The sequence below is a fragment of the Dryobates pubescens genome, chromosome 17, assembly GCF_014839835.1.
Source record: "Dryobates pubescens isolate bDryPub1 chromosome 17, bDryPub1.pri, whole genome shotgun sequence".
NCBI classification, from domain to species: domain Eukaryota; kingdom Metazoa; phylum Chordata; class Aves; order Piciformes; family Picidae; genus Dryobates; species Dryobates pubescens.
Window position 1 is genome coordinate 2,915,352 of NC_071628.1, and position 19,427 is coordinate 2,934,778.

At 42.1% G+C, this 19,427-nt stretch overlaps 1 protein-coding gene across 1 annotated transcript in view; it reads right to left on the reverse strand.

Moving 5' to 3' along the window:
• MCTP2 (multiple C2 and transmembrane domain containing 2) overlaps positions 1-19,427 on the reverse strand; it is a 109,266-nt gene that overhangs the window by 41,773 nt on the left and 48,066 nt on the right. Inside the window, exons 13-16 of the mRNA XM_009899013.2 lie at positions 17,107-17,209; positions 8,252-8,353; positions 7,365-7,439; positions 5,816-5,935 (exon numbers count right to left, since the gene is read on the reverse strand). Coding sequence (XP_009897315.2) covers positions 5,816-5,935; positions 7,365-7,439; positions 8,252-8,353; positions 17,107-17,209 — 400 coding nt within the window. The remainder of the gene's footprint in view (positions 1-5,815; positions 5,936-7,364; positions 7,440-8,251; positions 8,354-17,106; positions 17,210-19,427) is intronic.

The following is a 19,427-nucleotide window of genomic DNA, read 5'->3' on the forward strand; positions in this document are numbered from 1 at the left end:
TCTCATTACCAGGGATACAGGAATCACTCCTGTGTGATGCATGCAAGTTTGGAAGTACATGGCATGGAAAGCACTACTATTGCTCAAAAAATATGAGCACAATATAGACTCAATTGAAGAGGAAGCTCCCCAATCCTAAATGTAAGGGACTTTCTAGATTAAGTGCCTCGTTAAGCAGGCCTAGAGGAAAAGAGCATTACTCCTCAGATGCAACCCCCCCGACACACACACAAAAAAACCCAACAACTTTTGTTTTTCTTTTGAAACATTTCACTGCTAAAAAGCAAATCCCCTAAACCCCTGAGCTGGAAACATAAGCCCACGTATCCTTTTCAAAGTTAAAAGGAATATTTGCACTGGGCTCTGCTCAGCTCCCTCTCACCCCTACTCCAAAGCTTCAAACTTGGCTTTTTAAATCTTGTTTATTGTGTTGTCAAGCTTCTAAGTGGTTATTTCCCTATTAACTTTGTCCTTGTTTGTTCTTGCATTTTTGAAAGAGCTGGAAATAACATGTGTTTACTTTGCTGTATGTCTCTCAGCATCATCAATATCACTGTTGCTATTCCAGGAATTTTAACTGCTGCAGCAAAGCAAAGCCTGGGATCTCAAGCTTAAATTGTATTCCCCCTTAACCACAGAAGAATAACACTGGCAATGTAAAAATTGCTGGGAGAAAGGGTAAAACCATCAGCTTTAATTGTCTAGAGAAGCCTGTTTCCCATCTGATCAGTCCCTTGCATGTGTCAGGTAACGTGCTCCTAACAGCTTTGCAGGCAGAAACAGTGAATTTTCACAGGCACTGCCATGAGCAGTGTGGAGGGAGCAGGATGTAAATGTTTCCTCCGTCATTAGGAAAATGCTTTTACTGGGGTATAATAGCTTGAAATAAAAACATACCTCTGATCCAACCTTTTCACTGGAGTTCAAGACAATAATTTTAAAGATGGGCCTTTGCCAGGGATTTACAGAAGGAAAGAGGGGAGGAAATGTTAGGGGCTCTGAAGAATTACTTAGCAGGTCAAATTCCTGAAGCCTTCCCTGCCTTTCCCTGCTCCTTCAGCACTAGCTCTAGCCTTAAGCATGAACAAATTTTTGTCCCACAGTGTCATTTTTCTGCCTCCCTGCTGAAATAGGAACTGCATTTGTGCCTTTGCTTATTGCTTCTTTAAAAGTATAGCCAAACAGAAGCTGCAAGTGAGCTGAGAAAAGCCCTTCGCAAAAAGCTCTACAGGAAAGTGGAAGTACAGACCATCTCTTTTGCATTAATACTTCTCTTGCTTTAACTTTTTAACTTAAAATAAAAAGCTTTTTCTTTTTCCAAGTTCCCTCTTCAGTGTTTGAAGAATGCTCATTCTTCACTCTTTAGGATTACATCTGTTCATTTTATTTAGCTTTTTTTATGTGGAGACGTTTTAATCTACCATTACTTTAATGCTGTTCCCAAAGAGTTTGGGAACAATGATTTATATTTTGTCTTCAGCTATGAGAATGAAAATAAAAAAGGGAGGAAAAAAGATGAAAAAAGACTATACCCTTGTCATCAGTTACACATGTAGTCATGGCAGGGTGGTTTGTGCTTTGTATCGGGGAATTGCTTGCTCAAAATTAGTGAGCAATTGATGGGGAATATAAGAAAGATTTTAAGGATGCTCACCTGAGAGCACATCTTTGTTCCTCACCCCATAGAAGAGTGAGTTATTATCATCTACTGGTAAATCACAGAATGGTTTGGGTTGAGAAGGCAACTCCAAAGGTCATCTAGCCCAGTCCCCCTGCACTAGCAAAGTCTCCGTTAAAACCAGCCTCTATCCTCTGCTTGGCTGGCCAGAGGTCCAAGAGATGCTTGGTAACTCAGTCTCTATCCTACATTGTTTGGATTTTATAGCTGTTACTGGTCTCCCTTCTCCATAGATTTCTCATGTTCCCTGTTAAACTTTTGTCCCAAGAACTTCTCTTTCTTGATCTACAGCTCCCCACACATCAAGGAAAGAAATAAATCACTGTGCTGCAAAACAATGCACAAGTTAAATTGGATTTACCCATATATTGTTGTCATGTCCAGGGTTGAATTATGCTTAGTACATACAGGACTAGAACATTTTGTGATTTGCTTGGGAAAGCCAAACCATAACATGCAGAAGACCCTTGTCCACACACAGAGTGAAAGATTTACCCCAAGTAAACTCTAGATTAAGAAACATCTTTCCTCAGGGAAAAGAGCATTTCTCTCTTACTGATATGCAATTAGCAATTTTAGGGGACACTGCCAACAAGCTAATGGCCTTTTGCCTTCGGGTCAACAGCATAAATATAGCCCAGCTCAAAAGGGATTAAAAACTGTTCATGTCTAATAAGATGGTTGGTGTCTCCTCTATGAGATGAGTTTAACTGGGCTCAGATCCAGCTCCCATATCACAAGCTCAAGTGACAACATGTTGAACAGCACACTCAGTAGCGATGCCCAGAAGCCCTTGGACTGCAGAGTCTAATCCAGCTCTCTGCTGCTATCCCAGAACAGGGCCGAGGTAAACTGCCACAGAAATGCACATACACGCAGCCTCACCTAGCTTGCCCTGGGACCTCTCATGCTTCCTTTTGCCCCTTTTGGCCAATGCCAAAAAGGAGCATCCTCCTGCTCTCTCTGGATTCAAAAAGCTTTAGAGATCTTAGTGGAGAAGATTTCCAAAATTTCACCTCTGCAGCGAGGAGCTCAAAAGCTTAAGTTAGGATTTCCTGCCGAATTCACAACCCCCAGCAGCTCTGTTGAGTATCCACAACCCCCAGAGCTTCCCTGCTCTTGCATCAGCTGGCTTTTTGGGAAGCCCAGACTGCTCCCACACCGGTCATTCTCCCACCAGCTGCCCATCAATAAATAGTTGCAGTCAGTTAGACCAGAAACTCCGTATTACATTGCATCACCACACCTTCCTTCCTTTCCTCCCAGTCTTAACCCATCATAAAATAATTACCAGACACAGTGCAATGTCACTGCAAAACAAATAAATACTGCCTGTGCCTGCTGCATTCCTCCTCTGGCTGGCCCAGGCTGCCAGCTAGGGCTGAGGTGGAGAAACAGCTTCCACCTGTACCCAGCCTGGCACAGCAGCCTTCATTAGCAGGAAACCTAAACCTGATATAGTGGGACAAGCTGCCAGCAAAAATGAAGTATGCTGGCATGGGTGAGTGTGCAGGGACCCTGAAGCAAATCATCAGCGAGCCCTGCCAGTCACACCGGAGGTGCTAGGGTGGCTGCTTTCCCATCGTGTGCCTGATCCTGTCAATGTCTCTTGCAGCTATCATGCAAACTGTAAAAAAAATATACATGATAGTAAAAATTCCAGTCAATATATCCTTTTAATTTGCACCAGATTATAGGGTTTTTTTAATGCAATTACTGTAATTTCATTAAATGACATAATTACCATTAATGCAGAGAAAACTGTCAATAGAAGGTGTAATTATGTTGTATAAAATCACAAGCACAATGTGCAACGATGCATAATTCCTCATGAAAAAATCATTCAGGGACTAAAATTAACTTTTACAATATTTTTAAAATACATATTGTACCATAAGAATGATTCAGTTATTATGGACTTAACTTCTACAACCGGGGAAGAAGGGGGAGCGGAGACGGCAGGGAACGTTGTGATATGGAAGGAAGGAGTGATGAGGACCAGGTTAAAAACACAATGTTCACCCTGGCAACTGGGAGCAAATTGTCCAGGGTAAGATATGAAGAGCCAGCCCTACAGGATGTACTAGTATGCCTCTGGGTGTCTTCAAAACAAAGCCCTTTTTGAGAGGCAAATTTGAGGCAAAATGGAACTTAGCAGGTTGAGTACAGAGATAACTACGTCAAAATTAACCAGAGTAGAATGGTTGGACATCTTGTGGGTCTTAAAACTCTACAAATTCCTCCAGATCCTGAACTGAAGAAGGGTAATGCATGGGCAAAGTCTTTTATGATCTCTCTCCTGGTTTATGAATGCTTTTTACTCTATATGCAACATTTTCCACACCTGGGGATATTCCTAGTATCTTGGGGTACACACACAGAGGTGTGTCCAGTTTTCATACAACCATGAGCTGGCCATGTGCTCTTGTGGCCAAGAAGGCCAGTGGTGTCCTGGGGTGTACTTATTAGAGTGGGAGTGGTGAGTAGGTTGAAAGATGTTCTCCTGCCCCTCTACTCTGTCCTGGTGAGGCCACATCTGGAATGTTGTGTCCAGTTCTGGGCCCTTCAGTTCAAGAAGGACCTCAGGGAAGTGATTGAAAGAGTCCAGGGCAGAGTCCCAAAGATGACAGAGGGAGTGGGACAGGCTCTGTTACGAGGAAAGGCTGACAGAATTGGGGTTCTCTAGCTTGGAGAAGAGGAGACTGAAAGGTGACCTCATTCATGCTTATAAAGATGTGAAGGGCAGTGCCAGGAGGACAGAGCCAGGCTCTGCTCAGTGATGTCCAGTGATAGGACTTTGGGCAATGGGTTCAAGCAGAAGCAGAGGAGGTTTCACAAGAACATAAAGAAAAACTTTTTCACTGTGAGGGTGACAGAGCCCTGGAGCAGGCTGCCCAGAGAGGTTGTAGAGTCTCCTTTTAAGGAGACATTCAAAACCCATCTGGATGTCTTTCTGTGTACCCTGCTCTAGGTGGCCCTGCTCTGTCAGAGGTATTGGACTTGATGATCTTTTGAGGTCTCTTTCAACTCCAACATTCTGTGACTCTGTGATGAAATTTACCTTTTAAAGAATTGATCAACAGGAGGATGAAAAAACAAACATAAAAGGAAAAGACCTTCTCATCCTATCTACTCTTACAGGCCAGTCACCCCTCTAACCTGCAGGGTGAAAGACAGCTCTTTGGTCTTTGCTCTGGAGCTTCCTTCATTTGGGATGGTCCGCAGTCATCTGCAGCAAATACACTGAAATATTGTCTTCAAAAGAACCTTTAAGTGAAGTTAATTCACAGACAGTAAAAGGGAAGGAAAACTCCTGGAGATGTGTCTGTTATTTTGCTTAATAAACACAACTCAGAAACTTTCTTTCTGCATGCTGGACCACCACAAAATGATTTTGCAACCTTTAATGGCATACCAAACATTTGAAGCATGAAGAAAATGTCACACTGCAGAAAAAAAGGCAGGCAAAACCTTTTTGTGCTTGAGTGGACTATGAGAAAATTGCAAATGGGGTGTTTACTACCGAGAGGGAGAAAGAGAAAGCGGAAAAGTGGGACAAGCAGGTGGAGAACTTGGTTCTTTGTTTGCAGAGCACAGCAGAACTCACCGACCAGCCTCATCCTTTCTGTAGCTTTTCTAAAGCAACTTATGATTACCATGAAGAGAAGAGATTTGCAAGAGGCAACATCAGCAGAGCTGCTTGCATGTCAGACATATCATAACCTGCAGCAAAGTGCCTCCTCATTGCAACAGAAGATGGAAGAATCAAGACCTATCAGATCACTGCATCACTCTGTTGGCCACCATCTCCTTCCTTTCCTACCACCCAGTTGCCATATTAAATAAATAAATAGCAAATAAATAATATCCAGAGTGATCAGAGTCACGGCCATCTTCAGTTTTTGGTGCAGGTTGGTGAACACCTTTGCACCAAGTATAGAAAGGTCTCATTTCCATACCCATCAGGCCCAATTTGGCCCAAGATGGCTTGAAACCTGCAGCCCTGCAGCTGTGCAGCTACTACATACCAATAACAGCAAGCTATAAAGGGCTTTATGCTGGTGGAGGAGGAGGTATGGAAACACTTGAGATCCTGCATCACTTAGCCTCATGCAATGAAAGAAGAAATCCACTTACCACAAATGCTATCATGCTCTTCACTGTGGACTCCCAGAGAAAGCAGCTCCGGAGGAACTGTATTGTATTCCATATTGCCATGGTGATTTTTTTCACACGATCAACATTTCTTGATAAGATCTGATAAATATTGAGTGGGAGGAGGGAAGGAGAAGAGGAGTTTAATCAAACACATTTAATATCCTACTATTGCTTCAGAAACAAGGATAATTTAAGCTACAAATGCATGCCAAGGCACATATTACAAATAAAGCCTCTATTTCAGTGACACACTCCAGCTCCTGTCTGCTTTCTGATTACACCCAAACCTTCCAGATTTATTCTTGCCCTTAGAAAGAGAGGGGGAATATAATGAAAAAAAAAAGAAGGCACATCTTGATGCAGAAACTAAACACAAATGGTAGCACAAACCTACCTTCATTCCCTTTCGGTTCTCAGAATATAGCAGTGTCTTAGGAAAAGGGTCAGAGTGAATGCAGTCAAAACACTGAACCTCCTCTCTACACGTTTTGGATTAGTCCACAGAAATAAATAGGGAATTTTAGCCTTATTATAGTGCACCTTTGTTTAAAAAATAGGAAAAGGGCTACTGCTCTAAAATCCCATGGACTTTTCTTCCTTCCCAAAGAAGGCTCTCTTTCGCTTTAGGGGCTGCAAACTGTGTAACTAGACTCCTACTGAGTCTAGGAGGCTCTAAAAATCATTCCAGCAATAACCTTACCCTCGCATCCTTATTGTCCAACCTTATTTCATTAGAGACCTTGAAAGCTGGCAGCTTCTTTTGAAGGTGAGTTGTGAGCACAGACTCCATGCTCAGGGCAGGGATGAGTCAGCCCTTGCTAAGGTGGCTCAGCAGCAGTGGCACTTGCTTCATGTCTGTCTGGGTTTGGGCAGCACCAGTGGTGGCATGGAGCAAAGGTAAACATGAGTGCAACCCTTCCCAGGAGCTGTTTGTAATTGGCCACTGGAATGTGCTGCCCAGGGAGGTGGTGGAGTCCCCGTCCCTGGAGGTGTTCAAAAAAGGATTGGAAATGGTACTTGAAGCCATGGTTTAGTTAGTCATGAGGTATTAGGTAATAGGTTGGCCTTGATGATCTCTGAGGTATTTTCCAACCTTATTGATTCCATGATTCTATGAAAAAGGTGCTTACAACAGTCCAATACTTGTTGTTTTTTTGGGGGGTGGGGGGGTTGTGTGTGTGTCTTCTACCATTTGCATCATAGAGTGAGCAGCCCAAGGTGATCCTCCTTTGGCAGGGGGTTGGACTTGATCTTGAGAGGTCTCTTTCAAACCCTAACATTCAGTGATTTTGTGAACTATCATTTCCTCCACTCTGAAGCATGAAGCAGAACTACTGATGCAAACCGGATCAGAAAGCAATTTCACGTTGACACAGAAAAACCTTCTAGTATCGACAGAAATAAGCAGCATTTACATGTGTTCAGCATTTTCTGCATAAATAGGGTTTTGTTCTTGCAACCATGCTATGCTACAGCAATTCAACTCTTTCCAACCCAGATGTGAGATTAGCAGAGGCACAATTTTCACCTTCTTAGAAAATTTCCGGTTGTCCTCCGTGAAGCGCTTCTCTCGGGGCTTGAAGGTTCTGATGCTTGCTTTTATCTAACAAAAAAATAATACAATACTTAATTGAAGAAAAAAAAAAACACATTCAAAAAGATGCAATGTAGTTTGAAGTGCATTATTTCATCTTTGCATCACCAGTGTTAATTGGGAATGGCACAGTTTCAGGATCTTTCGCTCTTTTCGGCCTCTACACGACATAAGAGGAACTGCTGGGAGAATTGTGGATGAGTTAAATTGGGCAGGACTGGGCTCACCTCTGTGGATGAGTTAAATTGGGCAGGACTGGGCTCACCTCAGCAAGAGCAGAGCTGTGGTGCAGCCCTCGATGGCCTTAGTAAATAGGATTTAACTCGGTAAAAGGCTGTGGGGCATAAACAATTGAGACTGACTCAGCCACCTAAAACCTAAGTGCACCGTGTACATGCCTCATTAATTTTCCTGTCAGCACCCTGGGAAGGGAACATCGTGGGTCAGCTTTTTGGGAAGGAAGTAGGTGTTAAAAGTAATGTATAGTAGCCTAAACATTAAGCTCTCTATTTTTTTTTTTTTTGTTGGCTGTGGCTGGCATGCAGTAGTCAGCACCTCCTTCCTAAGGCATTTGTGATCACATGTCAGTCCAAAACTGCCTATGCATTGTCCTATCCACCTGGAGAGGCCATCACAGAGCTCTGATGTCCTGGTACTTCATCAGTCACAGTGTAAAATATCCCTCCACCAGCAGAGGCAACCAGATCAGGACTTTTCCTGCTTGGCCCCTGGTTTGTAAAGGATCACCCCTCCACCTGTGTCCTTGCAAGATTCACGTTTCTTATGTCAGTGATAAGCAAAGAGAAAATATTTCAACTTACAGGATTAAATAGGACATCCAGCTCCAAGTAAATTACTCCTTTTGAAGCACGTTCCAAGTCTTTATTCTTCAGTGTGTAGCAACTTTGTTTACCATTTCTAATCTATAGTTTGGGGGAGGGGGAGAGTGAGACAAAAAGCATCAATATTTTCCTGGCTGTAATTCACAATAGAACTTAAAGACACTACAAACAAAAAAAATAAACAAACAAACAAAAATCCCAGGCACAGGAAGAAAGGGGGAAAAAAGCTCCTGCTAATGTATTTGGAGCCTGAAATACAAAATGAGCGTTGGATTAAGAGACCTATAAAATTGCAGATTAAATCTCTTATGGTCCAACTTTAATTTACAGACCTTGTACTTTATAGTAGAGCAGTGCATGCAATAACCAGTCTGAAAATTCTGCCCTGGAAGCCAGTGAGTTGATGGGAAGTAATCAGCCTCTGTTATTACAGGTTTAAAATGGGATTTTTCTTCCAAAGTTCAGGAAGAGAGCCACAAACAACAGTTTACCTACCCTACCGCACACTCCAGCACACGAACCCACTCCTTAACGCTCAGTTTGTTGTTAAGGTTGTCAAATTATCACCCAGGAAACAAACACAATCCAAAGAAATTAATCAGCCTAAGTGGAGCAAATGCTAATGTAGCAAATGTTCAAAATGAACTAATTTGTGGCAAAAGACTTCTCCCTCCACCCCACCCCTGAATTTCAATGCCATTTCTCTGCTCTGAGCCGCCGCTTGGCCCCATCTCATTAAACATCTATTGAAAAAAAAAAAACCCAACCTAACAAAAAATTCAACAACAACAACAATCCTCCCTCACCATTTTGTAAACTACTTGGCTCAAATCAAAAGCATTCTCTCTTCAAAAAGTGATGGCAGAAATGTATTTATTATACACAGTAGGATATGTATTGATTAAACATTTGGCTTTTTCAGGAAGCAGACCGGTTAATTCCAAACAGCAATAACATAAAAAAAACCCTGCAGCTCACCAAAAATGCTCCATTCAGGGACTGTAACGATCAAAGTTTAAAGATAAGGGAGGAAATTTGGGGGCATGAAATTGCAACCATATTTAAAATGGCTATTGCTGCTCTGGCTCTTAGAAGAGGCACTCATATAAACCATGGCAGAAATGGGTAAGGGGAGGGAGGAGGCATAATAGGAACCAAGTGGTTTCATGAGACACAAGGAAGGTCGCTTTCCTTCCCACTGTTGCTCCACTCTTTCTGTACCAAAGCCCTTCAAAGCACATGTGGGTGTTCTGGCTAACAGTTGAATGGAAAGAAGGCTCTCACAAGCACCATCTTGGCATCCTCAGTGGTGTCCAAACAGGAACTGCAGGGTCCTGCACCGGGGCCAGAACAATCCTCACTATCAATACAGACTGGGGGATGCGGTGATAGAGAGCAGGGGGAAAGACTCTGTTTTAAGAGCTGGAGCTGGATCAAAGAGGTATGTTCACACTGTAACTTGCAAATCAGCAACAAATAGCTTTCACCTCTGTGTCTTCATAAAATAGGAGCTGGTTGTCTCTTGGGAAACTTTTTTTGCACTGTGTCATTATTGTTGTGGCTATTCTTAAACTGACCAGGGCAGAAAGTGCAAGCACAGTTTTACAGTCAGCTTTGTTTAGCATCTTTAATTCTAAGTGTTTGACTTGTAAAAGATGTGCAATTATAACTAACAGTCCAAAACTAAACATTCATACAGCTCCTAGCTTGTTGGGCTCCTTCAGAGGAAAGAAAGCACAAGAGGGAAGGACTGGCTACAAAATGGCCTGTCTCCACTGCACTTTCATTTGGTTGAAAGAAAAAGCCCTGAAAAAATGTCAAACAAAAAAGTCTCTCTTACAGTCTTGGCAACGTCCTACGCCAATGCGGTTCAACAGAAGGTGTAAGGTAATTCTAACACCCGTCACTGCGTGGAGATTAGTTTGGTGGCATGTCTCAACTGTGCCCAGAAGAAAACATGCAAAATAGCTTTTAATACTCCATGTTTTCGTCACATGCTGTTCTTGGGCCAGAGTTCAGATTCTGTTCAAAGACTCTCTCAGCCGTGAGAGACGGACAGTAACTTTAGTTTCATCTTGGATCTATTTCTTTCCCCTCTCTGGGTACTTTTCCCCTCTTGGCGGTTCACACAGATGGCTAAACTTCTCTCTCCAGCTGTGGAAAGGGTGAGCAGCCAGGGCTGGGGTCCCAGGATGAACCTCAGGCTCAAAAAGATCGTATTTCTTCTATCATCCAAACACCTTTTGCTACATCTCTCGAATATTCCTGTTAGCTGTGTCTAAAATAGGTTATCTTTCCTATCCATGTTTACATTTACTTATGGGAACAAGGAAGAAAAGGAAAATGCAAATGAAATGTGCAAATATCTGCAGGTGAGATCCTTAAAGAGACACAATCAATATTATTCCTTTATTGATGATGTTTTATATCCTCACTGAATACCAAATGCCTGCATTCTCTGACAGCTTCTTAACAGCATGCAACATACTGGGGCTCAAGCACCGGCCAAGACTGTCCATAGCTATAAGATTAAAGTCAGGACAGTTGTGCCTATCCCATCAACTTGCTTCACTTTGCAAGGTTACCATCAGAAAACTTCTGAAAAAGAAAGAGTCAAGATTTGTTTTCCCCAGGGAGCTGCTGATATTTGGGGCATTTCCCTGTTCTGGATCAACACAGAAAGCAAAAAATATCAACATCAATATTTTCACAGAAGAATTCATCTTTCAGTCCCTTCTCCATATAGGACCACACAGAAAACAAAGATAATTATCAGCTGGAAGAACAGCTGCAATTCTTCATGCATTAATTTTTTGGACACCTGAGACAGAAACAACTTCTAGAAGTGCTTTGACTGAAGGGAACCATTCAGGCACACAAAACTGCTGCACAGTCAAGGCCCAAAGTGCACCGGGTTCCTTTCAAATGAACAAATATATTTGCTAAACCCTCCTCACAGACATCCCCAGTAAAACAAATGTGACTAAACACAGTATTGATGTAGCCAGCCAATGCTAAATCTATTAAGCAGCAACCTTCTGACCGCTTGGGAATTTTAATGAAATAGCGAAAGCCGAGATTGATATGACACAAAACACGGAGCAGACAGGACCCTTACGCAGCAGAGGGTGGCTTTTTTCCTTGCTGTTGTCTCAAAGAAATATGGTTTGGTGGCTCCTCTCTCTCTCTCTTTTTTTTTTTTTTGCTCTTTTTTTTTTTTTCCCCCCACATTGATTGTAAGAAAACTTCACTCTGTATCCAGCTTTGATGCAGATTCAATGCCACATATTGATGACCTGACAGAAGAACGCTAGGTTAAACCTCTGTACATCAACACCCGTGACGTGTGGAAAGGGCAATGGCTACTCTCCAAGGGTAATTCATCTAAAGCATTTGGGACCTCCGATATTCCAGCTTGAGCTCATTGCTGATGCACAATGTCATACAGTTTACCCTGAATAACATCAAGCTGTCTTGAAACAGGCACACGCCTACCCGTACAAAGGACATATTTCCCTAGTAAAAAGGTGAAAGCAAGCCACATACTCAATCCACCTGGATATAAATGGAGAGGTATTTTTGTTTCTCTCCAGTTTTGCAAGATACTTCAAATTGGTTTTGTATGAAATGCCAGTTCATTATTCCCAAAACTTTCACTTTTAACAATCCTCTGTGAGATCTGAAGTGAAATGGAATTTTGGGTGCTCGGCAGAGGATTGATACCCAAAGACCAAAGGGATCTGGAGCTGATGTTCTGGAAAGAAAGCAAGCAGCCACGTGAGCGTTTCCAGGCAGGCTGAGAAGGAGCTGAAAAGCCTGGAAGCACAAGGATCCTAGGTGAGACTCAAGAAAAACATCAATGCTGATACCATTTCACTGAGTAGTGTACAGTCAGGGGATAATTTAATTCCTTTTTTGATTTTATCTCTTTCTGGAAGAGATGTGGGAGGTTTTTTCCCCCATTCTAAAATGTCTAGTTCACGAGAGGGATGAAAGTCAGAATAGACTGTCCACTTCACAACTGCCTCTATCTCATAAATGCAGCATTTCCACTTCTCTCAAATCTGAAGCTTTCTCAATGAAAAGGCTGTGCACTTATGGTCAAGTGCTAAGTAATTGCAGCCATCAGGTGTCTACTCTGAGTCCAGGCCACGTTTTAAGTAATTATGCTTGTGAAAGGCATCCTACTTGTTTTCAGTGTATCACTGGCTACTGACCTTGCTTGGCACTTGAAAACATTTCATAGACCTCTTCCTGTTTGCTCAAAAAAGGGTGCAGCTGAAGTCTACTTTGAGCTGATAATTTAGCAGATAAAAACCAGTCCATTCCGTGATACAACTTCACTCAAAGATCTTTCTACATGAGGATATTTGATATACTCTGCTTTCAAATTCATTGAAGCACACTTTATGCTCCCATGTCTGTAATAACTTGCAGCCTTCTAGGAGATAGGAGTCTCTTGAAGCAAAACCAAAAAGACAGACCCTCACAAAGAGAAACACCGTTGCTTTTACCAAGAGCTAGGGCACAAAAGAGCACAGAGATGGAAAGGACTTCTTTGATCATTAGTTCAAGTCCCTCAAAACTACAAAACTTCTAAACCTGTCAAATGCCTTTCTTGAAGCAGTAAAGTTTTTGCCCTACTTCTCCATTTTCCAGGATCTCCTTCAGTTTCTAGCACAAAAGTTTCCTCTGTTCAGTGGTGTAAATGGTCTTCTCTTTCAGTCCCCACACTCTGGGAAAGCAGTCTCCCTCAGCCCAAAAGTTAGCCAAGCCAGGCTCTATAGGTCACCCCCAGCAAGAAAGTGATCCATTTTGCTGAATATCTGTGTAGCACTGATCTGTGTCTTTTCCAGTTTACATTCTGCTTCTGTAGCTGATCAGAGCTGAGTTTGAGATGAGGTCCCTCATATGTGCTTTAGAGGAAGACAGCAGTTTGACATGAAGAAAGGCAGGATTAAAAAACCCCCGTACAATAGGTTGATTAACATGGAAGAGCTAAAGGTAAAATGCAAGCAAAGAACCACTTCTCTCCCTCTACCCTGCACCTACCTACAAATAAAGAAAATTCCTAACTCAGTGTAATGCTAATCAATGTCTCTGCAGTGCATTAATGATAGAGCTGTATGAGAAACAAAGCAAATTGTGTATTCATCCAGTATCACTTCATCATGCCCATCAAAAGAGCAGGAAGTTCTCAGCTGTATTCATCATCTGACACTTTCAAACTCCTCTCATACTGCCCAATTTGTGTTTCTTATTTGGTGCCTGCAACAAGCCCAGATGATGGTCAAGGATGAATGTAAAGCATGAGTAATTCTATGTATTCTATGTATTCTAATTCACTATCTCTGAGGTTTTGGGCAGTACAGTTATTTGTGTGTTAATGTGATGATGAAGGTGTACATGCTTGCAAAATGCCAGAGTAAGGCTCCTGACTATATTTAACCCAAAATTTGTGGTGAAAACACTTGATGGCCCTCCAACATAGATCTTATTCAAGGCAATTTTCCATTAAGAAAAGAATCTAGTCATCCATGAACAACAGCTGAAGTAAACTTACTTCATGTGCTGACAGTTCACAAGTCAAATCTGTGCATTTTAAGAGAGAATTAAAAAAAAACCCAAACAAACCCAAAAGGCAAGTCAGAGAATCACAGAATGTTAGGGGTTGGAAGGGACCTCCAAGATCATTGAGTCCAACCCCACCGCCAAAGCAGGATCACCTAAGGCAGGTCACACAGGAACACGTCCAGGTGGGTGTGAAAGTCTCCAGAGAAGACTCCACAACCTCTCTGGGCAGCCTGCTTCGGTGCTCCAGCAGCCTCACCTTGAAGTGTCTCCTCATGTTGAGGTGGAAGCTCCTGTGCTTCAGCTTGTACCTGTTGCTCATTGTCCTATCGCTGGGCACCACCACAAAGACCCTGGCAGCTTCATCCTGACACCCACCCTTCAGAGATTTATAGACATTGATAAGATCCCCTCTCAGCCTTCTCCTGCCCAGATTAAACAGCCCCAGTTCTTTCAGTCTCTCTACACAGGAGAGAAGTTCAAGTCCCACAATCAATCCTCTTAGCTCTCTACTGGATTCTCTCCAGCAGATCCCTGTCTCTCTCGGACTGAGGAGCCCAAAACATACATTTATGTTTTCAAAAAGATAATTCAATACAAGGCAAATATAAGGCCTGCTCAGATAGAAAAATTAAACCTATATGACTTGAGAGGCTTCCTTGAGTCTAACTTAGTCTCTTTCAGCATATTCATCTCAATGGTTCAAAAGACACCTTCAAATTTGTAGTGAAAAGGACAACAGACATCGATATTCCCAGTTCAGGAAGAGAGCTTAGTAAACTGCAGTTCTCTGAGCAGACCAATAGGTAGAAAATGCTTTTTAATCAGAAGCAGAGATGACTATATTTACACTAGATTTGACTGAAATAGGAGGCAGAGAAGTTTGGATGGGAAGGAAGAAGATCAGTTGGCAAGGGAAAGTATAAACAAATATTTTTTTGCCTCAAACCTTGGACAAAAAGCCTATGCTGAATAGTTTGGACATTACCACACACATGCACTCCCCTTCTCTGCCTTGTTACATGCTTCCTAAGGGATACTTGACAAATGCCTATAAAATCAACAGAAAATCCAAATCTAACATCTTCTCACTGCGAGCCCACACAGCCTGCTGCCGATCACGCAGACCATTTGGCAAGCACTGGGTCTGCAGGAGAGCAGCTGCTCCAGCCACTCTCTTCCAGTAACATCAGAGATATGAGGACTTGGGGAAAAATTAACCAAGTGATCAAAAATGGAATAAAAGATGTTAAGAGGTTTTTTCCTCCCTGTAAACATCAAATCATCTTCCCTGCCCAACTGACTAATACTGTTCTAAAACTGGAGATATTGACAACTCAAGCCACTAAAACAGACAAACAATCTAAAATATCCCCAGCCTCAAAAAAGAATGTGAAGTCCAAGCCATGGAGGGAAGAGGGCTGTAAAGCACACAACAGCAATGGGGCAAGGAAGAGCTCAGTATTTACTCCTCAGCTTCTATAGCTTTCTCTTGCTATATCCCCCTAATGCAGGGGTTCCCCTCTTCTGGACTCCAGCATAACTGGGAAAGAGCACACTTGCCTGAAGAGAGTCAGAAACACACTTGCCTGAAGAGAGTCAGAAGCCACATTGTTTATAATTTGCATACACACTAAATAATGACAAGAGAGGAGCACATTGGCCTATTTCTTTGCTATTATAAACCTTTCATAGCCTGGGACCAACTCCTCTTGAGTCAGTTGAAGAGTTTTCTGGGCAGTTTGTTATTTATTCAGAAACATCAAAGATTTGCATTTCCCCTCTGGTCTTGACTGGTGCCTTACCTAAGCCATGCTGACTCTGCAGGGTGTATATAGCCTGCTTTGATCAGATGAGACCTTTGCTTTCCCTCCGGTTTCTCCACTCTCTGCTAAGACAGAGCCCCACTGACCCGTTAGTGCAATGCTGTCTTCCCTTCATCAGTCCACCTCCAAAGTTCAAAGACAAACTCTTGCCTCAACCATGAAAGATGTGTGCCAGGCTTTGTGCAGAGGCAAATATACTTCCAGAGGGACATTTTGAAACACTTCTGCAATTCTGTACTCTATAATTTCAATCAGGATCCACTGTCTGCCGATGTGAGAGTGCTATTACCCACAGCATCACACTGTGCATTGCTGAAAGCATCTCACTACTGCATGTATCACGGGAATCACGTTAGCAAGCATGAATGTTCACACAGGGCTCACAAATACCTGCCTCACCCTATTCTCTGCATAGAGAACCTACTGCACAACATCAGGGGCAGAGAATCTGCTGCACAACATCAGGGGCAGAGAACTCAAGGAAATCTCCTGCGTACAGTTAAATGTGTTTACACAACTTGACTGGTAACAGCAGAAGAGTCCCATGGATGTTTCAAGCCTCACCTACTAATTGATATAATAAAAGTCACAGCCTAGAAAGTTCTTTGTAACTATTACTGTAAGTTACCAGAACGTTCTGTGGTGTTACACACACATGGAGCTGTTTATGCTTTCTTGATCTGCTTTACTGACTCTATTATGACCAGCCTTGTTCCAAAACTAGGTCTTACCAAACACAAAGCTGCTTTTTTCCCCCATTTCTCTATTAATGTCTTTTAATGACCCTTTTATGTTCCCTTCCCTTTAGCTTGGCCTTTTTTGGCCATTTCTGAAATAGCTTCAACTCTCCTTAATCTCCAGAGTGACAACTTTCCCTCAAGCTCACTTTGTTTCCGTTTTTGATTTTATACTCCCATGGCAGCACTCACTCTTCACATATTTGTTTACAGAACAAAAGCCACCAGTCCTTAAAAGCATTATAGTGTAGAAAACATCCCTTTTAGGTAATTTTATTCAGCTGTGCCAATAACAACAGCTATCACTAGTCAATCCTACTGTGATGTGCAATTACTTTCCCTTGGAGTAAAAAGAAGCAAGACTGAACAAAGACATGCTTCAAATGTTACCTTCAGAAGATGATGTGGAAATATGCAGCACAACTCAATTATGTTTTCAGACCTCCATGGCACACAGTGCTGATGAAATACAGACACTTCTGCAATCTTCCTTCCAATCAACCAAATTTGTACTTGAATGGGTTGGCAATGCTCAGTACACTAAGGAGAACTATAAACACTGCCAACTAAGGCATATATAGAGCACAGAACCTGTTTATCTCTGAATCTGTGTTGCTTTGTGCTATGGGGAAAAGAAACTTCAGCTCATTCCCAGAAAAACCATTGGTGTTTGAATGATATAATGGCAAAGGTAACTTACAGACAGCAAAGGGATGGCAACTTTTCCAAGAAAATCAGGAGGCTTGTCTCCATCTTCATCAAACACTGTCACTTCCAGAACATCATGAATGTCTTTAATAGGGCTGGAACAGAAATGCAGACAGTAATAAATAACTAACTAACTTCGATACACAGGCACACAGTCTCCTTCACACTGTTTTACTAATTAAGTCTGTATTACCTTGGGGTATAAAACTAGCATTTAATTAAATTACCCCCCAAAATGAATCAGATGATGGGTATTCCCCAAGCTTTCCCCTCATGCTTCCATCCCATAAGTAGGTGAAGAAAATAACTAGAGTCAGTGACATTGTTGGTGCATTGATGATGCTGCCAGTGTAAAACTCAGCTCTCCAGCAGAGAAGCTGGTGACTGAGAGAGGGCAAGGGCTGAATTAAAAAAAAAGTCAGACTTAAGCACTTGAAAAGAAACAGCCCAGGAAACAAAACTCACATGACTTCATTTGACTTGAATTATTATCTCCCTGCTAAGGGAGAATTATATTAAAAAATACATATCAGAAACTTATCAACCTTAAAGGCCAAACACACAATGATTTTGTTCCATCCAGGGCAAATGAACTGATGTGGCAGCAGGCACTTGATCTTCAGTATTCATCAGATCATTAATAAATCAGAATCTCATTTGAGAAAAGTTGTCTCTGTGTGCCTGCAAAAGCATGGGCAGGGGAGACAACTTAGGAGTTGTATTCATTATCTCCTCTTTTCCTTTTTCCACGTGCAAGAGTCAAAGAAAGAGGTATGTGGTACAGTACACATTTGTTCTAAGTGCAGCCCAAAAGAAACTGGCTTCAGAGCAGTCCTGCTCCTGAAACCTCTGCCTGCAGCACAGAGCTGTTCCTCACAGATCAGAGTCTGAACCCAACAGCCATCTGACTGTCTCTCCAGCTAGCAGCTGAAGCATGTTCTGTGATGTGATCCAGTGGCAGCCAAACCAACATGAAACACACTGTTTGCAAGACATTGTGGCTTTAAAATACATTGAAACCTGACCATGCTTCTATATCCCCCTCCAAGCCATTATCATTTTCCATATGTTATAGCTACCAGTGGTATCAAATATTAAAACCCCACAGTGACACACACAGATAAGTGTGTTGCAGAAAAATCTGAATATGATGGGAAGGCCTCTCTGTAGGCATTGAATGCTCCAACTAAAATGGATTCATCCACTCACAACAATCTCCTCTGCTCCAAAATAAATCTGAACCATCAATAGCTTTTAAGGTGCTTAAATGATGTTTTTATATATCTATTTTTTTAATGGCCAAAAATATAAGTAGACATGTGAGAGCCTGACTGCTCTGCAGATTTGGTGCTTGGACTGTACTCATCTGTCCAGCCTATCAAGGTCCCTCTGCAGAGATCTCCTACCCTCTAACAGAATAGAAATAGAATAGAATAGATTAGGAATAGAATAGGAATAGAATAGAATAGGAATAAAAATAGAATAGGAATAGGAAAGAATAGAATAGAATAGAATAGAATAGAATAGAATAGAATAGAATAGAATAGAATAGAATAGAATAGAATAGAATAGAATAGAATAGAATAGAATAGAATAGAATAGAATAGAATTAACCAGCTTGGAAAAGACCTTTGAGATCATCGTGTCCAACCTATCATCCAACACCATCTAATCAACTAAACCATGGCACCAAGTGCCTCATCCAGGCTCTTCTTAAATACCTCCAGTGATGGTGACTCCACCACCTCCCTGGGCAGCACATCCCAATGGCCAATCACTCTTTCTATGAAGAACTTCTTCCTAACACCCAGCCTAAACCTCCCCTGGCACAGCTTGAGCCTGTGTCCTCTTGTTCTGGTGCTGGTTGCCTGGGAGAAGAGACCAGCCCCCACCTGGCCACAACCTCCCTTCAGGTAGTTGTAGAGAGCAAAGAGGTCTCCCCTGAGCCTCCTCTTCTCCAGGCTAAGCAACCCCAGCTCCCTCAGCCTCTCCTCAAAGGGCTTGTGCTCAAGACCTGTCCCCAGCTTGGTGTCACCTGCAAATTTACTGATGATGGACTCAATCCCCTCATCCACATCATCGATAAAGACATTGTGATAGATTGGACTCAATGATCTCAATGGTCTTTTCCAACCTGATTAATTCTATCCTATTAGGCATGCAACAGCAGTAAGAAAGTCAGAGAGAATCTGTAGCTGACATTTGAATCCCACAGGAAGTATAGACACAAACTTTCATTTTAAATAAAATAACTTGGGATTCTTATTAGATTTATTTTGTTGGTTGAACATCCAACAAGACTCATCTGCTGGC